Raw genomic sequence first — 27,255 nt, forward strand, 5'->3', positions numbered from 1 at the left:
AGTTTTAGTTTTCCCTATAGAGAACAAGATTTTTCGAAGATATTAATTTGTTCTGAATAAACCTAGGGACACTCTAAATTACTAAATGTACATTATTATCACATTCCACCGGAAAAAGTCAACAATTAAGTACTTAATTTAACCGAACATGGTTTCTGGAAGGTTATTGACTGCGCCACTTTAGCTCCAAAACAAACAAAAACTTGACCCCATAAGCGATCAATTAAACGAAATCATTTTCAGACGTGAATACCGCAAAAAGTCGAAAAACACTCGAGATCAATTATAAATAAGTCCAACAAAATGTCGAATTTTGAAAAATTATGTTGCAATGTTACCACGTAAAGCGATTAATTTCACTTCAGCATATGATTATAATTAAGCAGTTTAATAAAAAATGTAGTAGACTTACCATAGTAGAAAACACGAGACATTCCATTATAGGAATCGACTGCATACATGAAAGATTGTAAAAACACACAATTCGGATCGCCACAATTACAAGGAAATTGAATTACCGGAGTTGGATAAACCATAATATAAAAATAATCAATAGGATGAGCGTATGAACACATTTTGGAAATGTGCCATAGGACGTAAAGAAGAAAACTAATTCGATTATAGGTGGTACCAGTGATTTAAATACTCATCAGATCCAACCCTCAGGTACGGGGATTTAATTGGGCAAGTACCTGATCAACTCAATAAACAGTATTTTATTGAAAGGGTTTAACTGACCATCATAAAAAGATTTAGTCTGGTCGTTCTAATGAGGCAAATTTATGTAAATTCGGATTTGTAGATAATGTGACTGTAAAAAATAGAATTTAATCGCTTTTTTCTGCAAAACCCTCTCCTTTCAAGAACCTTTTAAATTAGTTTACAATCTAATTGTGTCTTTCTAAACTGAAATTTTGTGCAAAAAAAACCAGAATATGTCTGATTCATAAATAAATTTTACATTTGCAAGGTTGTCACCTATTTTTGCCAATTTTTGAAGATTTTTTAGAAAAATAATTTTTATTAATTAAATTTTTACGGGGTATTTTGCCACTGTTTTGAGAAAATAATGGAATATTTTTTCAAGTTACCATGTTTATTTAAGAATTAAATAAATAATTATTTACATATCTAGGTTAAGTTCTCTATAAAATATGGAGCTCAAACGTATAATAAGTAAATTTATAGAAAAACAGGTACATTTCTGCGTCAACTATTAAATGCAATACAACGTTGTTTTTTTTACTACAAACTACATCCTAATATCCCTTTTCTATAATTTCGTTTCATTTATTAAAAGCTCGATGGAAGATGTAAACTAAAAAAACCTGTATTAATAGGTGTCCTATTTATTTAAACTTTCCTAACATAACTAAAGTTCCAATAAAACATATAGAATCTTATACTAATTAATTGTAAGTATATAAATGAACAATTTCTTTTTACCAATTCTTATTTATCATATTTTAAATGAAATTCTGTGAAATTAACAGAATACGTCTAGGATAAATTAATGAATTGATTTGCAACGTTGTCACGTGATTTTTGCCATTTTATGAAAATTTAAAAAAATTCTAATTAATCTTTGAACAGCTGGTTAAGGTTATCTGAATTTCATAAAATCTGTAGACTAAATATAGATTTCAAAAAATTACAAATTGCATTGGGTTTTTTTTTTTAATTATCATTCGTTAAATCAATGGAATATTTTAGATATTTTTTCCAAAATCGTTAAAAACGCATGATGCCTTTTTAATAGAATGTTTTAAAATGTTTAAAAAAATGTGTTAAATGAATGTTTAAAAAAATTTATTTACCTTAAATCAATTATTTGAGTATAAAATAATGAATAAACAGTGATTAATTTCAGTTTTCGTATCCATTAATTAATTTATTCTCGTTAAAAATTATTAGCTTCTCATTTTGCTATTTTTTTAGCTTTTTTACCATAACCTAAAAATCTAATAATAATTAACATTTGTCACCTGTCAAGTGTCTTAATGGAGGTCGAGATAATTAGATAATTGCTATATCTTTCCACATGCATTGCATTACTTCCGTTTTAGTCATTTTTTTAAATTAATTACACTCCCCCTGCCTTAAGCATTCATGGAAAAAAAGAAAGAAATACCCTAATTTGTAGTTTAATTAAAAAATCGTCAAAAAAGTTTTCATTTCAAATTTTAAAAAAAAATGTTTCATTCAAGCATTTTAATGGAAGCACGCGGTTTAACTGGAAACATAAATTCATAACGCCCTTAATGATTAAAGGCAACGTTCTTTCTCAGTTTCCTATATTAATTTTCTATCTAAATTAATGGACTTTTCCCGTTATTTTTCCATTAACATTAATATGCATGGGAAAAATGTAAAATGTAACTTTTTTGTTATGAAAAAACACGAATAAGAATGAAAAATAATGAGGTATTTATGTACATAAATATAGTGAATATAGATCATAGAACGGAATATTTTCTATAGACTTTTTTATTCAGCGTGGTATGGCGATATGTTTATGATATTAACCAAAACCAATTAATTGAGTACTAAGTTGAATATTTCAAAAATCTAGTGTAAATTGCAGAAAAGATATACAGTTTGGCAACGTCATATTGTTTAGTTTAGGTTTGTTTAAATTTATGTAATTTTACAGGTAAAAGGATGATTGAAAAATAACAAGTTATTGAATTCTTCTAAGACGGTTCATATTAGTTTCCAATAAACCCTGATTCTATTTTTTTAAGAGAGCAAATTAGACATGAGATCACTTTATATATCAAACTAAACATTTTAATATAGACATGGTATTCGTTACATTAACTCATAAAAAAATTTTCTATATGGAGAAATAGTTAAAGTTTTGTATACGCTTGTGTGTGAGCATAAATAACAGTTTTACAGTAAAATAAATATTAAATTAAAATAACTCGACCTTAAAAATAATTAATTACCTTTAATGAGAAATAAACAATTTTTACGATTTTACATGATCTAATACCAGATATACATAAGCATTACATCTGTATAGGTCGGTATACTCGTATAGTAAATAAACACATTTATATCCTTGCGTGCGTTAAGTGATCCTAAATGTCAATAATGATGGTCTAAAATTGCACCGTAAAAATGCCATAATCATTTGGTAGGAAATTTTACAAGCTAAAAGGTCTGTAAATACGAGGATAAATATATTTTTGGTTTTTCCACTTAACAGGGCTCAAAATGAATAGTTTTCACTTTAAACTACAAACTTTGAAGACTAACAAACAGTACTTTCATTTTCCGTCGTACAATAAAATACACAGAACAACAAATATGCAATAAAAAAATGCATTTGTTTACTGTTCAGTTTTTTTTAGTTTATATATATATTTTTTAAATATAGTTCATTTTGGAAATTAAGAAAAAAAAATGTTAATAAAATTTAAAAAAAAACCCAATTTTTTTGTTAATTTATATATTTTTTTAGAATTTTTTCAAAAAAAGATTTTTTATTGAGGAGTTTGTCAAGTTAAAAAAAACGTATTTCAATCAACCTTTAGGTTTATTATAACTTTTTTAAATCTTATACAGTGCTTTTCTTTGAAGTCCCCCCCCCCCCCATTTATTTTTTGAACGGGTCAAAGAAATTTTTGAAACTTGGCATAAGTAAATTGGTCTATAGATACTATTTTTCACTGTAAACTAGGTAGTTGTAAATTCCAAGATGGCGGCTGGGCGACAACTTGAGAAAAAATTTTAAATAGAAAGGGGGGTCGTGTGGTACCTCATTTTAAAGGTCTCAATGAGTACTTTATAACCCTGAAATATTAGACCCATATCTTAACTCGTTTCAAAATGGCGGCCTAATAAAAAAGTATTTTTTTTTTTATTTTAACGTTTTACATTTTTATGATTTTTGAATAGGTAAAAATGAGTGTACGAAAATAAATGCGTCACTATTTTATTTTGACATAAAAACGACAGTTCTAAATGTCAAAATAACACATAAGCGCCATCTTGAATAAATACATTAAATAGAAATCTTGTGTTACCTCATTTAAAAGGTTTTATTGAGTACTTTTAATATTTATTACATGGACTCGGTGGACTCCGTTTTGACCTGTCTAAAAGTAACAGCCAAAAAAATACACTGTTGCGATTTTATTAACGTTTTTAATAATAATATACAAATAATTTATAATTTTTGAATTTTGGATTTAAAAATTGTTTACAGTGAAAAATAGTATCTATAGACCAATTTACTTATGCCAAGTTTCAAAAATTTTTTTTGACCCGTTCAAAAAATAAATGGGGGGGGGGACTTCAAAGAAAAGCACTGTATAACTTCAAACCCCTAGTACATAATAAAATGTTGAGCTATCGTCGCATCTTCACACAAATCGGTGGAATTCATGTGTCATTTCCTCATAGCCTGTAGTAAATATATTTACATAAAAAAGTTAAACAGTTTGGCATTTGACATTATGCCAACGTGTTAATTGTCAACGGTGGATGTTACTAGTTTTTCTTCAACTGATGGTTAAAGCTTAAAATTTTGCTTCCAAAAGTACCAACGATGCAATTTTTTCATTTTTAAGACAGGTGTATGTAACCCTCAATGAAGGTAGTGTAGCCATATTTTCTGATTTCACTAAATCTTTGGATTCTGTTGATCATGTACTTCTCTTGCCCAAGCTGGAGTTTTATGAATTTCGTGGTGTTGCCTTGAGATGGCTTGCATCCTATTTCTTTAATAGATGACAGGATGACAGGCAGTGCTATTATCAAATAGTACATCAAGGTTTTGTGTTGGGACGTTTTTAATTTTTATTAATGACCTTTTAAATTTGAAGATCTTTGGATGTCGGAATGTATTATATTTGCTGATGATACCACTGTCCTGTAGAACAAGAAATTAAAGAAAATCTACATCAAACTATCATCTTGGCTCTGAATACTCTTGGAGATTGGTGTAAGGCTAACTTGCTGGAACTCAATGGTTCACAAATTCTTGGGGTCCTGGATTGATTCATCAATAAACTTTTTAACGTACATCGCCGAGACAGCAAAAAAGGTGAATCGTGGTTGCTATGCTGTGATGAATGCCAGAGACATTTATAATGTCCAAGTCAAATGCTATCTATAATATGGCATTTGCTTCTGGGGTTCCTGTCGCGAAACTCTTTTTAAACTTCAAAAACGAGTGGTCAGATGTATGTGCGGGTTAAATCGGTTTTTTAATCTTGCTAACCTTTGTATCAGTCTCAAAAAATATTAACATTAACATCCTTGTTTATTTGAGAAACCTGTTGTTTGATCCACTAATTTTCTGCATCCCTAATTTTACAAGAAGTTCTTATATTGTATCCTATTCTTCACTCAACATAAACAAAGAATTTTTTAATTTATTTCAGTTTAAAATTCGTTAACCTTCTTCCCTCTTAAAATAAAGGCAAAATTAAATTTAAAAGAAAAGTAACGCGCTTGATGCTGGGGAAGGCATACTATAGATTGTTAGAGTATTTAGAGGATAATTTTGAGCTTTGACTTTATTCTTATTATATTTCTCTTTAAATCTTTCTATTTTATGAAATAATTTGCGCTTTTAGATTATTAGTGTAGGTTATACCTAATCTGTGTTTTGTTTCTAACAATGAAATTTGTTGAAAGAATAAAGCTTTCTTTATTATTTATAACATTATTATTATCATTTAAACTGAATTAAAATGTTTTATTATAAACTTTTAATGTAGTAAGGCATCTGTTGCCCATTAATTTCAAGTAAGTAATTACAGACTAAGTAGCATTCCTAAAATGTTTGAAAGTTATGTTATAACTCTCTCTCTTCAGTCACAACCTATCAATGAACAGTTTGGTTTTGTTGTTGCTGGTTCTTTTACTGAGTTAAATTTTCTAATGTTTTTATTTTGTAATGTTGATTTTCTTTCTAGTTCTCTGGGGGAATGTTTTCAGGTCCAGGCCTTGTACACAGACTTCTTTCTTTACGACCTTCGATAGGTCAATCACCAAATGTTACTATATAAAATAAAGAGAATGGATATTGATGGATTTTTGGTGCAGTGGATTGAATCATACCTGATTGGTAAAAAAGTTTTTCGAATCCAAGGTTATCAATCTAGAGAGATTCCTCTGTTAGGATTCGCACCTTTGTTCTTCAATATTTGGATCAATATCTCTCAACGTCTTTGTTTCTTTTCGAAAATTGTGCCCGTCTACAAGATACTGTAACAAATTGGCTGATTGATGCAATAATAATTCTATGGATTTAATTTATTTTTATTACATCAATAGCAATATCCTTAAATCTTTTTCACACATAAAAAGCCTGGGTATTACATTTGATAGCCGTTTGAGCTTTATACTCCTCATATCTCAAATCACTTTAAAGGTACTTCAAATGCAAAGCTTTTAAAAGATATGTAGAGATTTTCAGAGCACTGACTCCATTCGGCTGCTTTAATATCCCCTTGTGCGTTTTCACTTGGAATATGAGTGTTGTGCCCCTTCTTGAGCAACTTCAACCCAAATTCTTTAAACATACAGTAAATCTTCTTGGGACCAATCTCTATCGACTTAATATTATTAACTCGAGAAGGTTTTACATCTAAAATTTGAAACCATAAGAAATATGAGAGACATAGTCAGTTCTTATGATATTCTAATTCTAATAACTTATGATATTAAGTTGTTAAACTTATGTTATATTGGCATATAGAGTTTACTTAGTTTACTTCAGCTTGCGGCAGGCAGCAATTAAGATTTTAAAATAAATTTATTACTTGTAATATTGGGCCTTTTGCCCTTTCAAAAAATAAAGTAATAATTTTAGTATTCTAACTAGGTGGCGCCGCATGAGGGTGTTTCACTTTTCTGAACCCTCTATGTTTGCCCGCAACACCAATTACGTCATAGGCACTATGCCGTTGTAAATGTTTGATTATTCATGCTAATTAAAATGTTCAAAAAAAAAAACATTAGTCATACAGCTGTCAATAAATACGATTTTTATCTGTCTCGATTATCATAAATCAAACGTACGTGGTTATTTTTTTTTGCTAAGTTTAGTCATGCAAAGTATACGAATTGCATCATTTTACCTTTTTTACATAAATAATTGGAAACCGTTTTAATGGAAGTAGAAAATGTTATTTTTATTGTGTAGGTCATAAATAAGAGAAAATGTAAAAAATCAAATTTTTTTAGGTCACAACTTGACCTTTACGAGATCATCATTGACGAAACCCGGGGCGTTTGTAAAAAATTACGAAAACATATTTTTTATGAATTAAAAATACATATTCGGGTCCAAAAATAGTCACAGTTGGTGCCAAAAACACATGGGTTTATGCACAATATTCTTAGTTAAAAATATTACTACCCGCCTAGTAAAATCCCAATTTGCCAACTCACAGCTGTCATTTGTTTGACAGATAATATTTAATGTGAGGCCGTAGTATTGCCTCCATGTCAACATGGCCACAACAGTCAAAAATTGACGTTCCCATAAATTTCATTATTAAATAATTGCAACAATTCATGCTCCCCTTAAGGAGCTAAAAAATGACTTAAGACCTGTCACCTGCTATCAACCCACGAAACGAACTTCTCAAAACTTGACAACATCGTGCTGGTGTGTCTGTCGCACGCGCTCCGTGCAAACAACAAAACGCGATCCGATTGGTCAAAAAAAGAGCGGGTCAAGTCGCGCCTACGATATTCCGCCAATCGCGTTAATTCAACGTGAGAACGTAATTCGCTAAGTTGCCAGAACATTTTTCTATTTTGCCTTACTTACCGTCTCCGCATGAAACGAGATATTTCCCGTTAGGAGAGAAGTCCATATCTAAAACGATTCCCGCATGTCCTTTGAATGTTGTAAGTAGCCAGGGATGTCTAAACTCTGAAAAAAAAATGTAAATTGAATTAAGGTTCAGGATGTTTGGTGACCGCTTACCTTTTTCGTTTGTCCTTGCGGTACGCATTCTGTCAGTTAGCCTCTTCTTTGATGAAGCCTTCACCGCATTGGCCTGCTCTTTCTTACCGTGCTTACCAGAAGCGTCAGTTGAGGAGCCTTTTGATTTTTCGGACTTTTCATCTGAAACAAAATCAATATAAATTAAAAATTCCAATAAAATACAAGTTGGAAGAACTGCGATTAGTGGCTAGATTTAGGCTCCAATTCCAGTGTTGCTAGCTTATGGTTTACTGCGCTGTTTGAATTTGATAATTCTTGTTTGAGCAAAATCCAGTAAAAGCGAGGTTTCATCAAAGAGATTCCAACTTCGTGGAAATGTGATAAAGAGGTGGCTAAATGTGTACTCGTTCAAGAATAATATTTGCCTCTACGAATGTAGATAGCAAGTAAGGCGGGCTCAATTAGCATCAGTAACAAAAATGTTAAGAACATTTGGAAAACTTAAAAGTTTTTGTTAAAAACTGGCAACAGCAGATTGAATACTGGGAATTGCCAATTTTTAACCCATTTTCTTTTAACATGATAACCCAATAAAAATATGAATTGCGATAGAAGCAAATTGACTTTAAACCTATTTTCCACGTATCCCAACACAGACCCAAAAACCATAAACGATCGTAATGAAATGACAGCCTACCTCGGTCACGAGCATAAATATGAATTAAAAATAAGGTTTCAAGATAATTCAAGCCATAATGGCAGTTTAAAAGGTGGTAAAAACCCAAAAATTTTAATTCCAACCCATTTTTTGACCTGATTGCCCAGTTGTAGTAGTTCATAATTTATTAAATTCAATTGTATGCACATATCTTCCTAAACCTCCTAATAAAAGAATTAAAACCCCCTAGGTAGCACCCAAAGCAGGTGCTACGTAGTCTTTATGGCTCTCACTTGAGTGCAGTTATAAAATCAGTTATAAAACTATAACAGATGTTTTATTAAACCACATGGTTGGCACACATGCGGAATAACACGAAGCTATTTAATTTTATTTAGAAAAAAATTAGACACATCATAAGAAAATCATTATTATCGTCAACATAATAATCACTGGGTATGATTCTGATCAGTAAGAGCCGAAACTGCTTTAATTATTACCAATCGTGATTTCATCTTAAAATGGTGATTTCATTCTAAGATGTCGTCATCGCATGCTCGAAATCATGACTGTATCGTGGACCGGCCCACCTTTAAACCCAGCCAAAACAAAATTTTGACATCTTATGACTGGTTGAGTCATGGATTATGTAATATGTAGTTGCTATAAAAGGGTTTTGTAGAGGACTAAAATATAGTTTTTTGATCTGATAATACATATATTTAATATAATCCTTCTTCCGTATTAGATAAATATATTATGTAACTAAATGATAAAACGATATAATAACAGATATCAAATTCAGATTATTATTGTTTCTCTAGCCATTGTAAAATAATTACAATAAATATTATTAAGGGTCAATAGCATAAATAAAACAAAGATCGGCTTTTTAGCAAAGTTTAACGCCTTTTTCATTATGGCCAACGAACTGTCTAAATTATACCTAATATAGAACAAACTTTTTAAATAAACAAAACTATTGCAAAACCGTTGCTTTTATTATAGTTATTACTGCAGGGCTTATCGAGATGACAATGTAGCGGAACGGATTATACTGTAAATTTCTTTGATGAACTGTGGGGTCACGATGGGATAGACAATAACGGCATTTTGATTGGTTTTAAGACTATTATACAGAACTCACACGTTTAATGGTGATCCGTCAATTATCAAAAAGTTTGTGTCATGTCAATCAATCTAATTGTACAACAAAATATATAATTATACAATTCGTTCTTTCGGCTCCCCTGATGGGTTTCCTTAAAAGATAGTCTAAGTGGCTAAGGCTTGAACAATGCACGGCATGTGAAATCTGCGAGATGAATAGACTTCCTTTAGACTCCTTGGTAAAATTGAATAATGACCTTTCAGGGCAGTTATGATCATCATTTCCAAAACTATTGATTTTAGAAACTTACTTTTAATTACAAAATTTTATAATTTTTTGTGCTCTACAAAACTTTATCTTCATTTGCTTTTATGAGGTTTGGTATCTTGGCAACGGCTATTATAACTTCTTTTTTTTTAATACGATACTACATTTTTTATAACTTAATTTAAAAGCATTTTTTATTCTCTTTAAAATCATGTATCTCATTCATACGTTTCCCAACGTTTCGACGTGTTAATAACCATCATCCGGAATTTTTCCTTAATGCGAGACTGATTTTTTTTTAATTGTAAATTAATTACTTATTAATACAGTTTATCTTTTTGGTTGTTATTTAAAAATATTTATAGACGCTAAAATATTATAAAAGTGGTAATATTAATAATAATTCCATTTTAGACACAAAATGACTTGGATTTTTAAATAACCTTTAAAGAGTGTGCTATTTGTTTAGCTGTCATCAATTTATTTATTCAATAATCATCTGCTGAATAACAAATATTGAATAATAATAAATATTGCTATACTAAATGTTAAACATCAGTATTAAAAGGAGGTATTTAAAAAAAATAAATATTGCAACAATGATCTGATTGACTTTATATTAAATTTATTTTTAATAAACAATAAAATAATGAACAAAAATAATATTAAATAATATGTACACAGAAATAAATTGTTATTAATCTATACTCTATTTCAGAAGTGTATAGAGCAATAAACTGGGGAATTCCGTTCTGTTTGGCTACATTTCGTGGTAGTTCATAGGCGCAGGTACTTATAATATTTATGAATTTAATTTTCATGGGTATTATATCAGCCGATCTTGCCAGCTAATTTATAGGAGGACCCTTGTTACCAATCCAACAAATATTAACACGAATAAAAACTTGCGCGAAAGCTTGATGACTTCTGTCAAAAATATAATTTTTGTTTGTATATCATGACAACGCAGACATAATTACTGTCACAGCCAACTAAATTGAACGGATAATATCAATAGGTATCATAGTTTAAAACTACATTTCTTAACATATTTAGATTAGGGTACATCGGGTTTCACACAAATAAACATAATAGTTTAATAAGCTTAAGCTTTTAACTAATTCAATTTTAAATCACGAGGAAAAGAGTAAACATTTAAAAGTATTTAAGTTTTTAGCAATTAAAAAAGTCAGATCCGCACTAAGGAAAAATTCCTAATGATGGTTATTAATCCGTTGAAACGTTGGGAAATATTTGAATGAGATACGTAATTTTACAAGGAATAAAAAATGCTTTCAAAAATAAATTATAAAAAATGCAGGTCCGTATTTAAAAAAAAAAGTTGATAGCCGTTGCCAAGATTTCAAACGCCATAAAAAAAATTAAAGATGAAGTTGTGTAGAGCACAAAAAATTATACAACTTTGTAATTGAAAGTAAGTGTCTGAAACCAATAGTTTTGAATATATATATAGAATATATATATATATAATAATAGAAATTCACGAACTAATAAACATTTTACAACGATGTAAAAGGATTTAGAATAAGCATCAAAATTGGCAACTTTTTCCTAATTTAACCGCCCTCGTATCTCCTAGTTTCGGAAATAGCAATAGTCACACAGAGCAAATAGGACACCCTGTATATATAAATATCAAATTTATGACAATCCTACATTCAACACGTAGAAAGACCACGACTTTCAAATACAATAATAATAATAATAATAATAAATATGCATGCGAGTTTGCATAAATAATTGAAAGTAAAATAATGACTGTAATATTCCACCAACTAATATTTCTTTTTTATCTACTTTTCTAATATAATTTTATAATAGAAAAGTAGATAAAAAAGAAAAGTTAGACAATGTAATAAAAACAGGAAGAAAAGAGCATAAGAAAAGAAGAAAGAAAAACAATAAGGTGGGGAAAAAGATCCGTGAACAAGTATTAGTATACAAATATTTACATGATGTACATCTGTCCTATATGTTATATTCTGGTACAGGTATGAAGGACATCTACCATTTATAAGCTGCCATTTTATAATTGTAGAAAAAATACGACTAAATCCAAGGTGCGTTGGTCAGTTATATTAAGCAATTTCAATTCTGCCAATTTGCGAGAGTTTTGTATTTTTTGGATTATTCCAAAAATGATCCTGACAAATGATAAGCAAAATCTAAAACGGAGAGTATAATAATACCTCACCAAATATGGCCATAGTTTCCTATGGCAAATTAGTATCCATGCGAGTACATTTCTTTAAATAATAAGTAATATGCTCCTTAATTTTTAATTTTCACTCAGTTCAAGTTTTATAGCTTTCTGCAAATGGTTTCGAGATGTTTCAATGCAAAAAGGATGGCGCAAGATTTTGCAGGATTTATTTTGAGTAAGTGCTTTTAATATAAAATCCAAGTCGCTATTAAGCAGTCATGATTGCCACTGAGTTAGGGTTGAACATAATGTATGGAGTATACATATCTAATAAAAAGGAGCGAACCAAATATACTGCCCTGTGGCACTCCATTTTCACAAATAATTATATTGGATTTTAACGTGTCTATTTTGAGAGCAATCTTGTTGCATCTTATCTGATAAAAATTAAGATATTTGAGCGCCCGCGGACTCCCTAAAATAATAATAATATAACATACTTCAAAATAGCGACCATGATACAGTGATTAAGCATGTCGAAAGCTTTGGAATAATTTAAAAAGACCAAATTGTAGCATGATCAGAATCCTGAGAAGCTATATATCGGGCGATGTCGTGCCTGATATGTCGGACAGAACCGTGGAACAGCTATAATAATTATTTCTAAACCCCAATTGTTTAACAGGGATAATATCCAATTTATTAATTCAATCGAGCTTCTTCATCAACCCCACTAAAAGAAAAGTATTCGTTATGTAGTCGATTATACCCAAAATGTAATAATTATTCTGAATGATATTTTTTTGAATAGTTTGTGAAAAATGCGTTTTTTTCATTTCATTCTTTCACGTTTTTCTTTCATTTTCAGAATATTAATTTTCCTCAGTTCATTCCATTTTTATTGAAGACTACTACTTTTTATTTAAGTATTCTTTTTTTTCAGCCCTGATTGAATTTAAAGATCAGCAGAGCAAAAGATTTAAATGTTCCATCAAAATTACCAACATGAAAATGTCACATATGTCAAAAAGCGCGAAATGACTTTCCACTAGACTTCCGTCAGCTGTATGATGCCTTGACAAGTGACGTTTTACAGCCGCTGTGACTTTACTTGTTCATTTTTACACCAACCAAGCCAATATAATTGTACAATAAAATACATAATTAGAGAATTTATGACAACCCTGGATTTAACTCGTCAAAGACCATGGCTAGGATTCTAATAAAAGCAAGAGAATTAAATATTCCGCCAAAATTACCAATCGTCATATGACAAAAGCCACGTATTGATTTTCCACTAGACTTCTGTGTCGATATGATACACAGAAATCTATATTGATATGAAATCATTTTTAAACCATCGTTGAGAGTCATCTATTTTTTCAAGTTTAGTAGAGATTTAAAAAAAAGGTTCTAAACTGTCACTTGTCAATCATATTAAAAAATAGACTTACTTAAGTAAATCAGGTCCTGACCAACTACTTAGTTGCAGATTTTTTTACCAGGCAGTGTGACTCATAGATGTGTCACACCTTGAAAACTTGTGTACCATATCTCTGAAGACTCGTGTTGTCATATGGTTCAATCGCTTGGGAAAGATTGCACAAATCACAGCAAATAGGCTACTCGATAAATTAAAACATCGTATTTGACAAAATTTATATTTTAAATATTTCCACACTTTAAACTACGCAGATTTTTTGTCAAAAACATATATCTCACCTTGAGCCTGGAGATAAGTTTTGTTTCTAACCTTCGTTTATGGTTTTATTATAAAAATGTAATAATAAAATTTGAGTATGCCACTTTATATAACCAGTCAGATAAGTTTGTAGTAAGCGTAGTAAACTTTAACCTTCAAATTCTCGGCGTAGTAATATTTTTTTGATGTTATGAGTATTATGGACATTCATTCATTTAAACATATAATTATAATTATATAATTATTTGTATATATATATAAATTAAGGCACAATGTGATTCCATTATTTTAGTCATAACTGGCTTTCTCAATTTCTAATTAACATAAAGAAAATATAACATTTTCATGCTCTTCTACGTTACGGTATATGAACTCGTGGGAGGCCCATAAGCTTCAAATAGCAGCTTTAAAATAGAAAGCACGCAGGCAATTTTCAACTATCGTGTTTCGTAAGAAAGATCTGGCTAAGAATAGATGTTTTACTACTCATGTAGCAAATGCCTAAGGTGTAGTAGCATATATTTACACGGATACTTTAAAAGTTCAGTTTTAATAGCCATTTAATGCATATTTATTGAGAAAAATTTGATGTTTGTTGGATACGATGAAAATTAAACAAGTCATAAATTATTTAATCGAATTACCAGGTAAATAACTATTTGTCGTAATGATTTATTTTATAAAAACATGTGGCAAAATTACCATATAATAAATGTAAGTGTACTTTAAATAATAATAAAAATATTGTACCGCAAATATAGATAAGACCAAATGAAGGGGTTGTTGAAATTTCTGAAGGAACACAGAATTTGAGATAAAGAAAAAGAAGAAAAATAAATCCTCCAACAAAATATTATAATTTCAAGCTGAATTTTGTTGAAATTGAGCAATCATATTCAGAAACACTCATTATGTTGAGTGTGTTTTACAAACACTGCCATGAAGTTGGATCTAAAAACTGCGTTCCTTCATGGAGACTTAGAGGATCCAATGGAAACTCAGAAAATTTACTGTGTAAATTCAAGCATCAAGTGGTCAGAAGCTGACTAATAATTTGGTAATGTTGCCAAGATAATAATTGGTGAATTCTGTAACTGAACTCATAATTATCTCTCAAGAAAGTTACATTAAACAAACCATATCAAGGTATGACATCTAAAATATCTGATACCTATAGATTCCAATATACAGTTCACTACAGAAAATTAAGAGTTGCTACTAGCTAATGAGGTCCTATAGGCATACTGATGATCCTTACAGGCAGGCAATAGGATTTTGATTAAGTGACTACTTATTCAAATATATTAGTGCCCAATGCTATAAAGGAAGTGTTATGGTTACATTAACTGTTGCAGAACACTTTAGTAAGTATGATAAAAGTGCTAAATGTAGGCATCAGTATGCTTGCTATTAAGTTGATAAAGAACTCTTGAAAAAAGAAACATATTGAAGTTCAGGTTCTCGAGAAAAACGTGATTATCATCATGTCAATGTTTTATTAAGAAAACGTCTTGCTACCTGACTTGCGTATACTTATCTATTATATGCATTACAGATCAAAGAATCACGATTATATAAGAAAAATAAATTTCTAGATGAATGAATTTCCTTTATTGAAAAACTATTTTTTCCTAAAAATTTGTTTGATTTTTCAGCTTTAAGGTAATTTTCCATTCACTCATAGAAAGAAATTTTTAATTACGAAAAATACATATTTTTTTTTCTTTCATTTCATTCTCAGTGTCTTAGTAAAAAATAATCCTAATTTTTCAAGTTTTAAAAACATTTTGAAAAATTTTAAAATATATTTTTCCTTTTTTTATTTGAAATTGAACCATTTTGAGTATTTTTCCTGCTGTTTTCGTCATCTTTAATCTAGTTACGTTGAAGAAAACATCAAATTTTTTAGAAAAATGAATTTCTGATTTTTTTTTTGGTTATTTTAAAATTTCCATTTTTTTAATTTATCTGACATTATACATACTTATTTATCTTTTCCTGACATGACATTGCTGATTATAGAAACGAGTAATAGTTAATAGAAACTTTAATTCATGATAGAACCTAGGGAAATGTACAAATACAAAATGTAAAAAACATTTCCAAAAAAACAGTATTAGGCAATAAATTTAAAAAAATATTTGAAAACTTGTAAAAAGCCAACATTTTAATCATCATTTAAGGAATATTTTACTAAAAATGCACCCAAGATCATGAAATTAATAAAATTTAAAAGTAACAGTATTGGATCACCAAGGGCATGAATTTCCAAAAAAAGCTGCTATAAATTGATTGTACTGTTGGGCTTGCTGCCTAAGACCAATTTAAAAAAATATATTTTTGATAAGAATCTCAAGGATATGCCATTGCTCTATAGGTGTAGATCATTGGCACCTGAGCCATCCAACAAATATTTATGATATATTCCAGTGATTAATTGAGCCGTACCAGCAAAAAAAATTTTATCTCAGTCTTCTTACCATCCCATATCGAGATTACAATACATCACATTGACCTTCGCGTCATGAGACAACAATGGCATATGTATGTATGTAGACACCAAGGTGTAATTTTTTTTTCGTGGGTGGGCTTTAATAGTATTTTTCTGTTGTAAAAAAAATGTTGGCCGAGTCGCGCTCTTTTACACTGAGAAAAATGAATCGTTTGAATCTGAAAAAAGACTTTTAAATGAATCTCTATATTTGAGTGTTAGCTTTAAAAACATGTTAATATTTGCAAAGCAAAATAATAGGCGAAGGGTCCTGTTTACTTCACAATCTTTATTTCAAAAATCCCGACGCGTTTCAGTTGTTAAACCATTGTCAAGGGAAAACTTTGTAAATAAAAATATAAAAGGGTGTAATTAAACTAATATATTAATTAAAAACGTAGTAAAACTTAAATGATATTATAACAAAATGTCCAGAAAAAGGTTAAAAACAACGGCATACACATAGCATTACAATCATGATTTTTGAAATAAAAATTGTGAAGTAAACGGGACGCGTAGTATAGTATTTACATACTATACTACAGTACAAAGCACCATAGAACTCGGCGGCTCTGCACTGCAGTATATCATGTAGTTGAGAAATGCGCTTATTTATCACTACATACTATACTACGCTACAGAGCATTAGAAAGAAAAATGTTTTTATGTGAATTGTTTGGTGCTGTAAAATTGGTAGTAACACATTTAATTATTGTGTAATTATTATTAAATTTTGTTTTTTTTAAGTCCATTCCTAAATTTGGTTTAAGTTAAAAATATAAGTTTCGCTTCAGAATGTACAGATGTATATTTTTTATCATTAAACTGCTTGTATGGATAATACAGTGGGGTAAACTTTTCTGAAATAGCGAAAAAATGCCCTTATGTTGGTAAAAATGTTCAACGTAGCCACACATTGAACCACAAAATAGAAATAGCGCAAAAGTTGATTTATATTATTCCGCAATTGATGAATTAAAAACTAAATTAAAAACGCCTTCAGTGGTTAAGCTTGACTACGCTAAGTATTCTTCTGAAGTTTGCTTTAAATTTTTTTGCAATTTCAGAAAAGTTTGCAAACTGTTTGGAATTAGAAGGTGTACCAAGTAAGGATACGACTATAACTGATTATTTTATTAGACTTACTTTAATAGAAAAATAAAACAGATGTATAGGTATTAAACAAATATTAAATTAAGAAATATCATTATTCCTTAGATTTTTTTAGTATTAATTGTATCGCTACGTCCACTATTGTTCTATATTTGAACTAAAATGCTTTTTAAAGACTTTGAGGACCTAGGTCTATAAGGACTTTGATTCTAGAAAAATATGTTTTTACATACATTTAGTAAGTACAACAAGCATTTATTATAATATAGCTTTATATTATTTTGGTAACAAGCAGTTTTAATTTAATTTTAAAGACAATAAATAATTTGTTTTTGAAGAAGTTAAGGCTCTAAGGTCACTAAATAAACTTGTGCCCTACAATCGTCTAAACTAAATATATCACTATATATAAATAGATCTAATAAAATACTGACTGATTTCTTACAGCTTTTTCTTACTGATTAACAATGGAGTTCGTATAAACTCCTTAAGTTTGGTAATAGGTAACATGTCCAATCTATAGTAGACATTATTAGGTAAATCAGTAAAATAAAACGACAATAAATAATAATGTGTATCTGCGTGTACATTCTGTTAACTTAACACACAAAAATATGCTTCTAATTCTACCATTTCTAATCTGCAAAGTCTTTAGGTTTTGCTTTCATATTTTAAGCAAAAGTAATTGCTTTATCTAAATTCATAAGACCCTTTAAATTTCAAATCTAAACTTAATAGGTAGCACCTTATTAAAATCTAACAATTTATATGTACTTATTTAGATACATACTTTGTATTCATATACATAAAAATAATAACATATACATTACAACATTGTTTTTAAATTTTAAAGTAGCATTGTATTCATTAAGTATTTTAACATGTCTCATCTTGCATATTAAAATCACTAACAAAAATGAAACAAAAACCAATAATAATAATAACATACATAATTACACATTTATTCACTCTGTTACTACCAATTTTACAGCACCAAACAAAACACATAAAAAAATATTTCTCTCTAATGCTCTGTAGCGTAGTATAGTATGTAGTGATAAATAAGCGCATTTCTCAACTACATATTATACTGCGGTGCAGAGCCGCCGAGTTCTATGGTGCTCTGTGCTGTAGTATAGTATGTAAATACGCAAACGGGACCCTTCGCCTATTATTTTGCTTTGCATAATGGTACTTCACCCTGGAGAAATCTATGGTAATTTTAATATTTAGTTGATGAGTTGACATTTAAAACTTCCTATTCAAAAAAAATATTTCAAACAATAAGCCGTTTAGATTAATTTTTACTATTTATCAAATTAATGTTACTTTATCCTTAAGCAAACTATTTTTGTATATTGATTCAAATACTTAACTAACATTGATTCAGCATTTTAAATGTTAGCTTTCCATAACGCGCTTTTACTTTTTAAGTGTACCAACTCGAGACTTTTCCGGTTTCTCAAAACATTTATTTTGAGTATTGAGTATTTACATTTATTTTAGTTTTTACAAGGAAGAAGTTTTTTGTAGCTAGATATTGCCAGTGCAAATTAATTAAGACGGCTTATCTTAAATTTTATATTTATGTTATACAAATATAAAATCATCATAAATATTATTATTGGCTAAGTTCAAGGTAAGTAACAATTGGAAACCTAAATTAAGCTCTGGCCGTTGGGATGGCAGGTTTGTCAAGAAATATATGCTTCTCATCATGAAACTTTTTAGATGTTTATGAATATTTAGACGTCACAAAGTTGTTTTACTTGCATACTTACTTACGACACTGAAACAAAAACAAAGAAGGCATAACAGGGTATTATGCCTTTTATATAAAATTATAAACTTCCTTGTATCGTCCTGTGTGGCCAGACCTAATATTATAGCTATGGCTACGCCTCTACCGCAAAGCTATTAATATCTACCGTTAAAACTTTTACTCATACTTTCAAATTCATTTACAAAAAAAAAAATAGAGAAACATCAGAAAACAGAATAATAATTATTAATAGAAAAGAAAATAGAGTATAATCAGCAATACAAAAGAATGGGAGCAACAATTTCCCAAAATGGCTAGTTCCTGGAACGTCAAAAACACAAGGCTTTTTCAAACTGTGCAACAGAAATATTTGTGTGAGTTCGGGACAGTTGCAACTTATAAGGCGTCAGGATAGCTATGCGCATTAAAAACAGCAACATTTAGAAAATAAAACAGATTGTGATAGTTTGGCATTCATAGAGGAACATAATTTGCCTTTTCGAGTAGCAGAACATCCTGCATCACTTATTTCCAAGGTATGCCCCGAATCCGAAATTGCACAAAATAAGAAATGTGGCAAAACAAACACTACTGCCATAGTTAAAGATGTAATTGGCCAATCAGGTTCTAACAGCATATGTGCAATGTATCTAATGTTTTGTAACTATTTATTTTTTATTATATTGTTTTAATTTTTTTTTAGAATCCTTGACGTATTTCTAACTATAGCTGAAATGAAAAGTTTAAAAGCACAAGATATTAACAAAGAAATCGTCCATTTTTTTGACATAAAGCAGATTCCGTTTTTTAAAAACCTTATTGGCTTTGCATCTTATGGAGCAAACAACAGGGTTGGAACAAAATGATATCTAGATATTCCTCACGTTTTCCTCATGCAGTGTATCTGCCACAGTTTTGCTTTATGTGCATCTAACGCACGTTTAAAATTAAGAGCTGTTAAGGATTATGTGAGTGATATCTATAATTATGTTGGTAATAGTCCCAAAAGGATAGACATTGAAGAATTTAAACAAACCAATATTGACAAAATACTGCGGTCGGTATAAACGCGCGGGTTGTGTTTGGAAGCTGTTGTTTGCAGAATAATAAAGCAATACTAATACAATGCTTTAAAACTTTGTATTGTCGATGCACTTATAACAAATTACCATCAGCAGAGACAATTTCACATATTTTACAAGATCCGCTAACTTAAGACTTTTTTGCAAAATTTAGAGTATATATATTACTGATATGTAATAGTTTAAAGATTAAAATAAAGAAAGGCTGTCTACCCAACCCAAACTTTATAATCTTTATTCTCGAATATGTAATATTTACAAAACCCTTTTAGACTGTTCATTAAAAAACATGTTTTAGACACCCAGTCTCTGCATAAAATCAATGTTAAAAATCCAGACAACTACAGGACAATTAAAAATGTCTATTTGGGAGCAAACACAACACAATACATTTTAAATGAAAATTTGTCTGCAGTAAAATATATTATTCGCGTACGTTTTCTGGATTTTTACATTTATTTTTACGAGGCAGCATTATAAGTTTCTAAACGAGTAGATTTTGATGACATAGTATTTAAAAACGGAAATAAATTTAATGGCCATCAAACAGTACTTTGAGACCCTTTAAGCTCGCTTACCAAAAAATTACACTAAACGCCAAAAAAACTATACATGTACCAAATAAGAACCAACTGCTAATTGTATTCAAATACCAAATGTACCAAATTAATATGCTTTTACGGCTGGTGGCACTTTTCGTGAGAGCATCCTTTGGCGCGGTTTTTAGTAATTGCTTCTGATATGGTGAAGGATTGCTCTAACGAGTACGTGATTAATACTGATGAGAGATGTTATGCTCATCTGCCAACAGTGTCCGTAAAAACATGGACAGAAAGTTACCAATGGGCAAAACTGTCGAAGCAGGTGCCATTAAAAATTTGCTCTGTAGCACATGAAACTGCCCAAAGTTATATTTGCAAGCATCTCGTTGAATTGACAATTCGGCTTAAGCATGTCCAGCCACCTTCAGAGGCAAGAGGTATTTAAATTCGAAACATGCTTTGGTATGATAAATACATGGTATGTGTTGATAAAGCTACTTATATTATAAAACATGAACATAAATCGACATATTATTAACACATAATTAAAAAAACAACACAATACTGGGTTCAATATACTAGCATTCATAAACAATAATAACACAAAATTTAATTTAAAATTCAAGACGAAATGAGTTAAAATTTTGTGAGAGTAAAATCACAAAAATAATAATATGATATACAACATGACAAAAAATCTAACCTTTAAATCTTTATTAAAAACTAATTTTATCCTATTGGCCTATATTCCCAATTACCTTCAAAAAACTCTGTTAGGCTGTAAAAATATTTGCTTTTAAGCAGTTTTTTTAAGCAAGGAAGACTTTTAGAGGCTTTGATGCAATTTGGTAAGATTTGAGCCACAATGCAATGCATTTTGGCTCAAGTATATAAGGGAATTCCATGTTAGTTCACTTTTCGGGATGGACATTGGAATATTGTAATTTTGTCTGGTATTGTAATGTTTTGAAGATCCATTATTTACAAGATACGATTTAGATTTTTTATATATTAGTCAAGCAGACTCAACAATAAACAAGCAACACAAAGCAAGTAAACAATGTCATGCCAAACAATGTCATCCACCTTCTATTTACATTGTTTGAGAAGTAAAATGCTGGTGTTTTGACGGGTGACCATTCTAATATATCGTTGCACTGGACTTTATCTTTAAATCTTTAAATAGGGGTCTACATGAGTCCTGTGGAGATTTATGACACATATATCTAATGGCTCTTTTTTGCAAAACAAACACAGAGTTAAAAAGCCCTTGACTACAGCAACCCCAAAATGCTATTCCGTGCCGTCGGTAACTTTTAATCAAAGAAAAGTAGACCGATTTTGCAGATTTCAATCCCACTTCATTTGAAATCACTCTAACAGCATAACATCCTCTAGCCAGTTTTTGCCTCAATGTTGACATATGGTCACAAAACTTCAGCTTATTATCAATAACAATTCCAAGAAATCTGTTGAAATTATTCACTTCCAATTCTTTGTTGTGAATCATTAACTGGTGTGAACATACAAACTTAGAAGTTAACAATTTAGTCTTATCTATATTTAAAGACAACAGATTAGCATCACAACACTGTTTAACCATTAATAAATCTTCAGAAATTGTTCTTGTTATTGTGCTTCTATTATTGTCTGCCCGTAAGATGGTGGTGTCAGCTGCAAAAATGGTGAAGAATCCTCTTATCTGGAGGGACGCCAGGTGATTTATATACAATAGAAATAAAATGGGACTGAGAACTGAACCCTGAGGAACTCCATAGCTCACTACACAAAGTTCAGACAAAGTGCCATTTGACTGAACAGACTGTTTTCTGTCTGACCTAAACCCATATGGAGAAAGCTTACCGAGCAGTATTCGATGGTTAATACAGTCCAAGGCTTTAGAGAAGTCACAGAACACCTTCAAGCTAAAGTATAATCTCTCCAGAAATGAAAACATTGCATCACTCGTGCTAGTGCGCTCTCGAAAACCAAATTGGCATTCACTTAATATGTTATTTTTAGTTAGCAAAGCTACCATTCTTACTTTGACCAGTTTCTCAATAACCTTATGACACGCAGGGCAAAAGTGAAATTGGTCTGTAATTTATGGGGCCATTTAGTTCGCCACCTTTAAAGAGAGGTGTCACAAGGGAAACCTTAAAATTACTTGGAAATGTTGCAGTATCAAAAGAAACATTTATAGCGTGAACCATTGAGCCCAGAGCTTTATCAGGTAAACTCTGCAAAACTCGGACGGACAGTCCATCAATCCCAGATGTTTTTTTATTTTTTAATTCGTTCAGCAGTTTTCATTTCATATAGATAAGTATGTCTCAAATAAAATTATTGTTGTATAAAGATATTATGAGTATCTATATAGTACGATAGGGGATCTATTTGATTTTTGAGTCTAGATGCTACTGAGCAGTAGAACTGATTAAGATTATCTGCATTCCGATTTGCATGAAACGAAAAAGAGGACAACCAGTCAAATGCTATGAAAGCATTAATTGTGCAGTAAATTCTTAAGTAAGTTTTATTTTTTAACTTTATAGGCAGTTTGTTAAATAAACACAAGAAAAATGTTTTTTTTTGGGTAGGGGTTTATTAATTTTGGGTCGTAAAACGCTTGACATTAGTAAACTTTTTACAATATTATTGAGTCAAGCTTCGGAAGTTCAATTACTATGTTTGCGTAATCAATGATTTATCTATAGTAAATTATTTTTTTTGGATAAGGAGATGTTAAATATTTGGATGAGAATTTAAATTAAAATGTGGTTAAAAGTTTGGTCATTTATCCTTTTTGGGTTAATAATTACCAGTTTGGGGTGGTTTGCTTTAATAGGATAGCGAGATATAAAATGTTTGGTTATTATCTTGCATTAAAATAGGGTTTACATTTTTTTAGCAATATAGTGTTTTTTTGAGGTTATAGATTTTGCTATATATGGTGGTCAGTTAAACATAAGCCTTTAAAAGCATGTCATTAATAAACTCTAAATGTATTTTTGAAGACACAAAGAAATCCGTAATACGTTTAATGCATTTTTCAAATTTAGTAGCAGATAATGATTTTTGAAAAATTGACAACGAGGAATGCTGACAAATTCTAAAGTATCAATTTTCTAAAGACAAATTTTAATAACATCATTTTGGATAAATGCTCAAGGTGAGCAGTGTATGCTGAAGGCGTCTCAGTATACCCTCTGCTCTCAAATTTTGCGTCATTCCTCGCCTCTGCACATGCAGAAAGGAAAATTTCACAAATTAATTTATTAAAAAGGAACAAACTATCCACTAATAGCATTATTGGTCTAATATATTCAAAAGAATACGCAGGCGGCAATGAATGCTCTAACTTAAACATTAATCAAGAATTGTTGTCATATCACAATAATAACAATATGTACAAAAAATCGGATAACTTTTCTAATTGATACTAAATTTAATATTGACTCTTAGTTTGATTGTTTATATGTAGGTTAGTAAATTTTTCTAAGATTTTATAAGTTCTATTTTATCTATGTATTACATTATGTCAATTTATTTTTAACATTTCTTGACATATCTATAATACATAGTAAAAATGTTAAATTAGTATTTCCACGCATATAACAAGTTTATAGGGGCAATTAAACCACTTTAGCGGCTAACCCGTTTTTTCAGCTTGGCTGGTGTTTACATGAGAGGATTAAGAAAGGGAGTCCACCTTAAGATTAGCTGTTTCCCATTGCCAACCTAGGAATTAAAACAAAAAATTGTTTGAGCCGGCTCATTAGTTTATTACTTAAAAAGTTGACTAGTTTAACAAGAGATAACAAAACGATTTGGGAAAAAATTAATATACAACATTAAAATATCTGTTTATTTTAAAACTGGATCATCCACTTAAACCTATTTACGATCGCTAAAGCGGTTTACTGGTGGTTATACATGCGAATTATGTTAAACCGATTTCCACTAAACCACTTTAAGGTGCTCGTATAAACTTGGTAATTAAATCTTAGACGGTGGCAACTTTAGTTATTTATTTTTGGCAATAAGCCTTTTGTTGATTTTAACCATAGTTTTGTATTTATTATCTTCTAGAATTAAAAAAAAATATTGATGATTTCTACCGCCTGCGGTAATTTTGACCTGGCAACACTGCGCCTTGTCCTATTTCATTTACCATTTGATTTGTATACTGTGTGATTTAAGACTTTTACGAGTGTCGCGTTTATCTTGTCATTTTGTTTTTCAAGTAAGTTTATCATTTTATATAAAGGTGTTTTCTAATTATGCAAGTCTCTAATAAATTATCAACAATTCTCTTATGCTTTTTGCGTTTTTTAAATTGGCGAACTGGGCGACATAGGCTTACAGGACTTAAGTAGTATAGATTTTTATTGAAAATATTTGTTAAAAAAATTATGCACTTAAAAAACTGACGCACGAGTTTTTTGTGAAAAATATTTACTCACTTCCAATTATTAAGATGGGTATTTGTTGGATAGCTGTCAATATTATCATTACATTGAAACATTAAAAATATTTTTTTATGACGCCATTTGAAAGTTCAGCTCTTAAGGATGTTGTTTAATTCTGAATATGACTGCAATAATGATTATTGACTGGAATATTGATGATCACATTTCCTAAATGACTAATATTATTGGTGATTGAGTAATTTAAGACCCATCGATTTTTAGATTTGTTTGGTATATTTAGGAAGCTTACCTTAAATCAATTAAATTAAAACAAAAATTTTTTTGGATGAGCCATTTTTTAACAAAAAAAAAACGAAAATTTATGTTGTATATGGACCCCGATTTTCCCATGCTTCTATTTACTTCTAATCACTATTATATTGATCTAAAATATTTTTACTTTATTCCTACAATATATTAAATAAAAAAAATTTAACGTTTAAAAACACAACACTTTTAATGTTGTTTACCCAAATTGCCTCCTTTAATTTAGGAACAATTTATTGACATTTGACACACATTCAGTTTGATTCACCTATTAAGGAGAATCAAACTAATCAATACAGCGTTGCCGGTTTGTGAAGCTATTTTCTTAGCTTTCATTATTCATATATTATTTTATTACACTTTGTTTAAAGTTTTTTTTTCCATGTCGATTTTTTATACAAGGACTTTATAATAACTCGTGTCAACATCTTACATTTTGAAAATGAAACAAACTAAAAAAAAACAAACTGAAATTATCACAGAAAACAGAAATTAAAATCTGTTCACGGATTTGCTATACCTCGCAGAGGGCGCTACCTGCGGTATATTGCATGTGTTATAAATGCCAAAACTTTTTTGTACACCTGTATAATAAAGTTCTAGTAAAAAATTCTATTTATCCAATTTTTTCTTGTAAAAAAGTATTCTTAATAAATGTCGGCCTGAGAATCCGTTTATTAGTCTTTCATACATCCCCAGACTGAAAAATTTAAAGGTGTAAGGTCGGGCGAACGAGGTGGCCACGGAACAAACAGGAGCATCTCGACCCCTACCAATCCATCAATTCATTTTGCTATAAATAGTTCCTAACATTTATAGCAAAATGAACCGGAGCACCATTGAGTTGAAACCAAGATTTTGTCTTAAATTTAGAGGCAAATCATCAAGCAAATCGGGCAGTATTTCTTGTAGAAACAACAGAAATTAATCACCAGTCAAATTACCTGGTAAAATGACAGGTCCTAAAAGAAAGTTATCCACAACACCTGCCCACTTGATGATGTGTCTCAACTATGGTTCTAGGATTCCAATATGTGTGCGTTATGGATATTTGTCATGCCGTTTCTCGTGAACGTGGCCTCGTCAGTAAACAGAATCGCCCTTATAAAATCCACATTTCTATTATTCATTTCACATAACCATCTACAAAAGGCAAGTCTTGCCTCGGGATCGTTGTATAAAAGACCCTGTACTTTTTGAAGATGAATTGGATAAAGTTGTTGACTCCATAAAATATGATGTGTCTCGGTTTTCCTAATATTTCCCACCCGTTCAGCCAAAACCCTAGTACTAATGTTTGGTGATTCTTCGACAATTCTTAAAATTTCTTCCCCTTGCCCTGATTGCATCGCACGAGATCCGCCGCAATTACCCTTCCGTCTTTCGCTGAAACTTCCAGTCTCCCTTAGGCAGTTAATCAAATTTAAAAAATATTTTCTTTTGGGATGAAATCGGTTTGGGAATGTCTGGGTATAGCGTCTAGCGGCTAAACTAGCATTTGAGTCACATTTTCCTTGTTAAGAATTGACAGGTAATTACCGTTTACATTAATATTTAAAACCTGCCAAACATCAGAAACATATCCGCGATTTCGGAAAAGGACACATACATTTCTTGGTCTGTGAGCCATTATGGTTTTATAAGTTGTTAGAAAACACGCCAAATACAAATATGTAATTAAAAAACGTAGATTTATTTTAGGAGTA

At 30.3% G+C, this 27,255-nt stretch overlaps 1 protein-coding gene across 5 annotated transcripts in view; it reads right to left on the minus strand.

Moving 5' to 3' along the window:
- Positions 1-27,255, minus strand: part of LOC126737529 (putative exonuclease GOR) — a 90,102-nt gene that overhangs the window by 12,658 nt on the left and 50,189 nt on the right. For 4 of the 5 annotated variants that reach the window (XM_050442455.1, XM_050442456.1, XM_050442454.1 and 1 more), the window contains exons 2-3: positions 7,958-8,098; positions 7,799-7,903 (exon numbers count right to left, since the gene is read on the minus strand). In XM_050442455.1, coding sequence (XP_050298412.1) covers positions 7,799-7,903; positions 7,958-7,985 — 133 coding nt within the window. In that variant the 5' untranslated portion in view covers positions 7,986-8,098. Of the gene's footprint in view, positions 1-7,798; positions 7,904-7,957; positions 8,099-13,572; positions 13,712-27,255 lie in introns of those variants that run through there. The other variant, XM_050442457.1, reaches the window with a different exon arrangement.

Source organism: Anthonomus grandis, chromosome 6, assembly GCF_022605725.1.
Source record: "Anthonomus grandis grandis chromosome 6, icAntGran1.3, whole genome shotgun sequence".
In the NCBI taxonomy this organism is placed as follows: domain Eukaryota; kingdom Metazoa; phylum Arthropoda; class Insecta; order Coleoptera; family Curculionidae; genus Anthonomus; species Anthonomus grandis.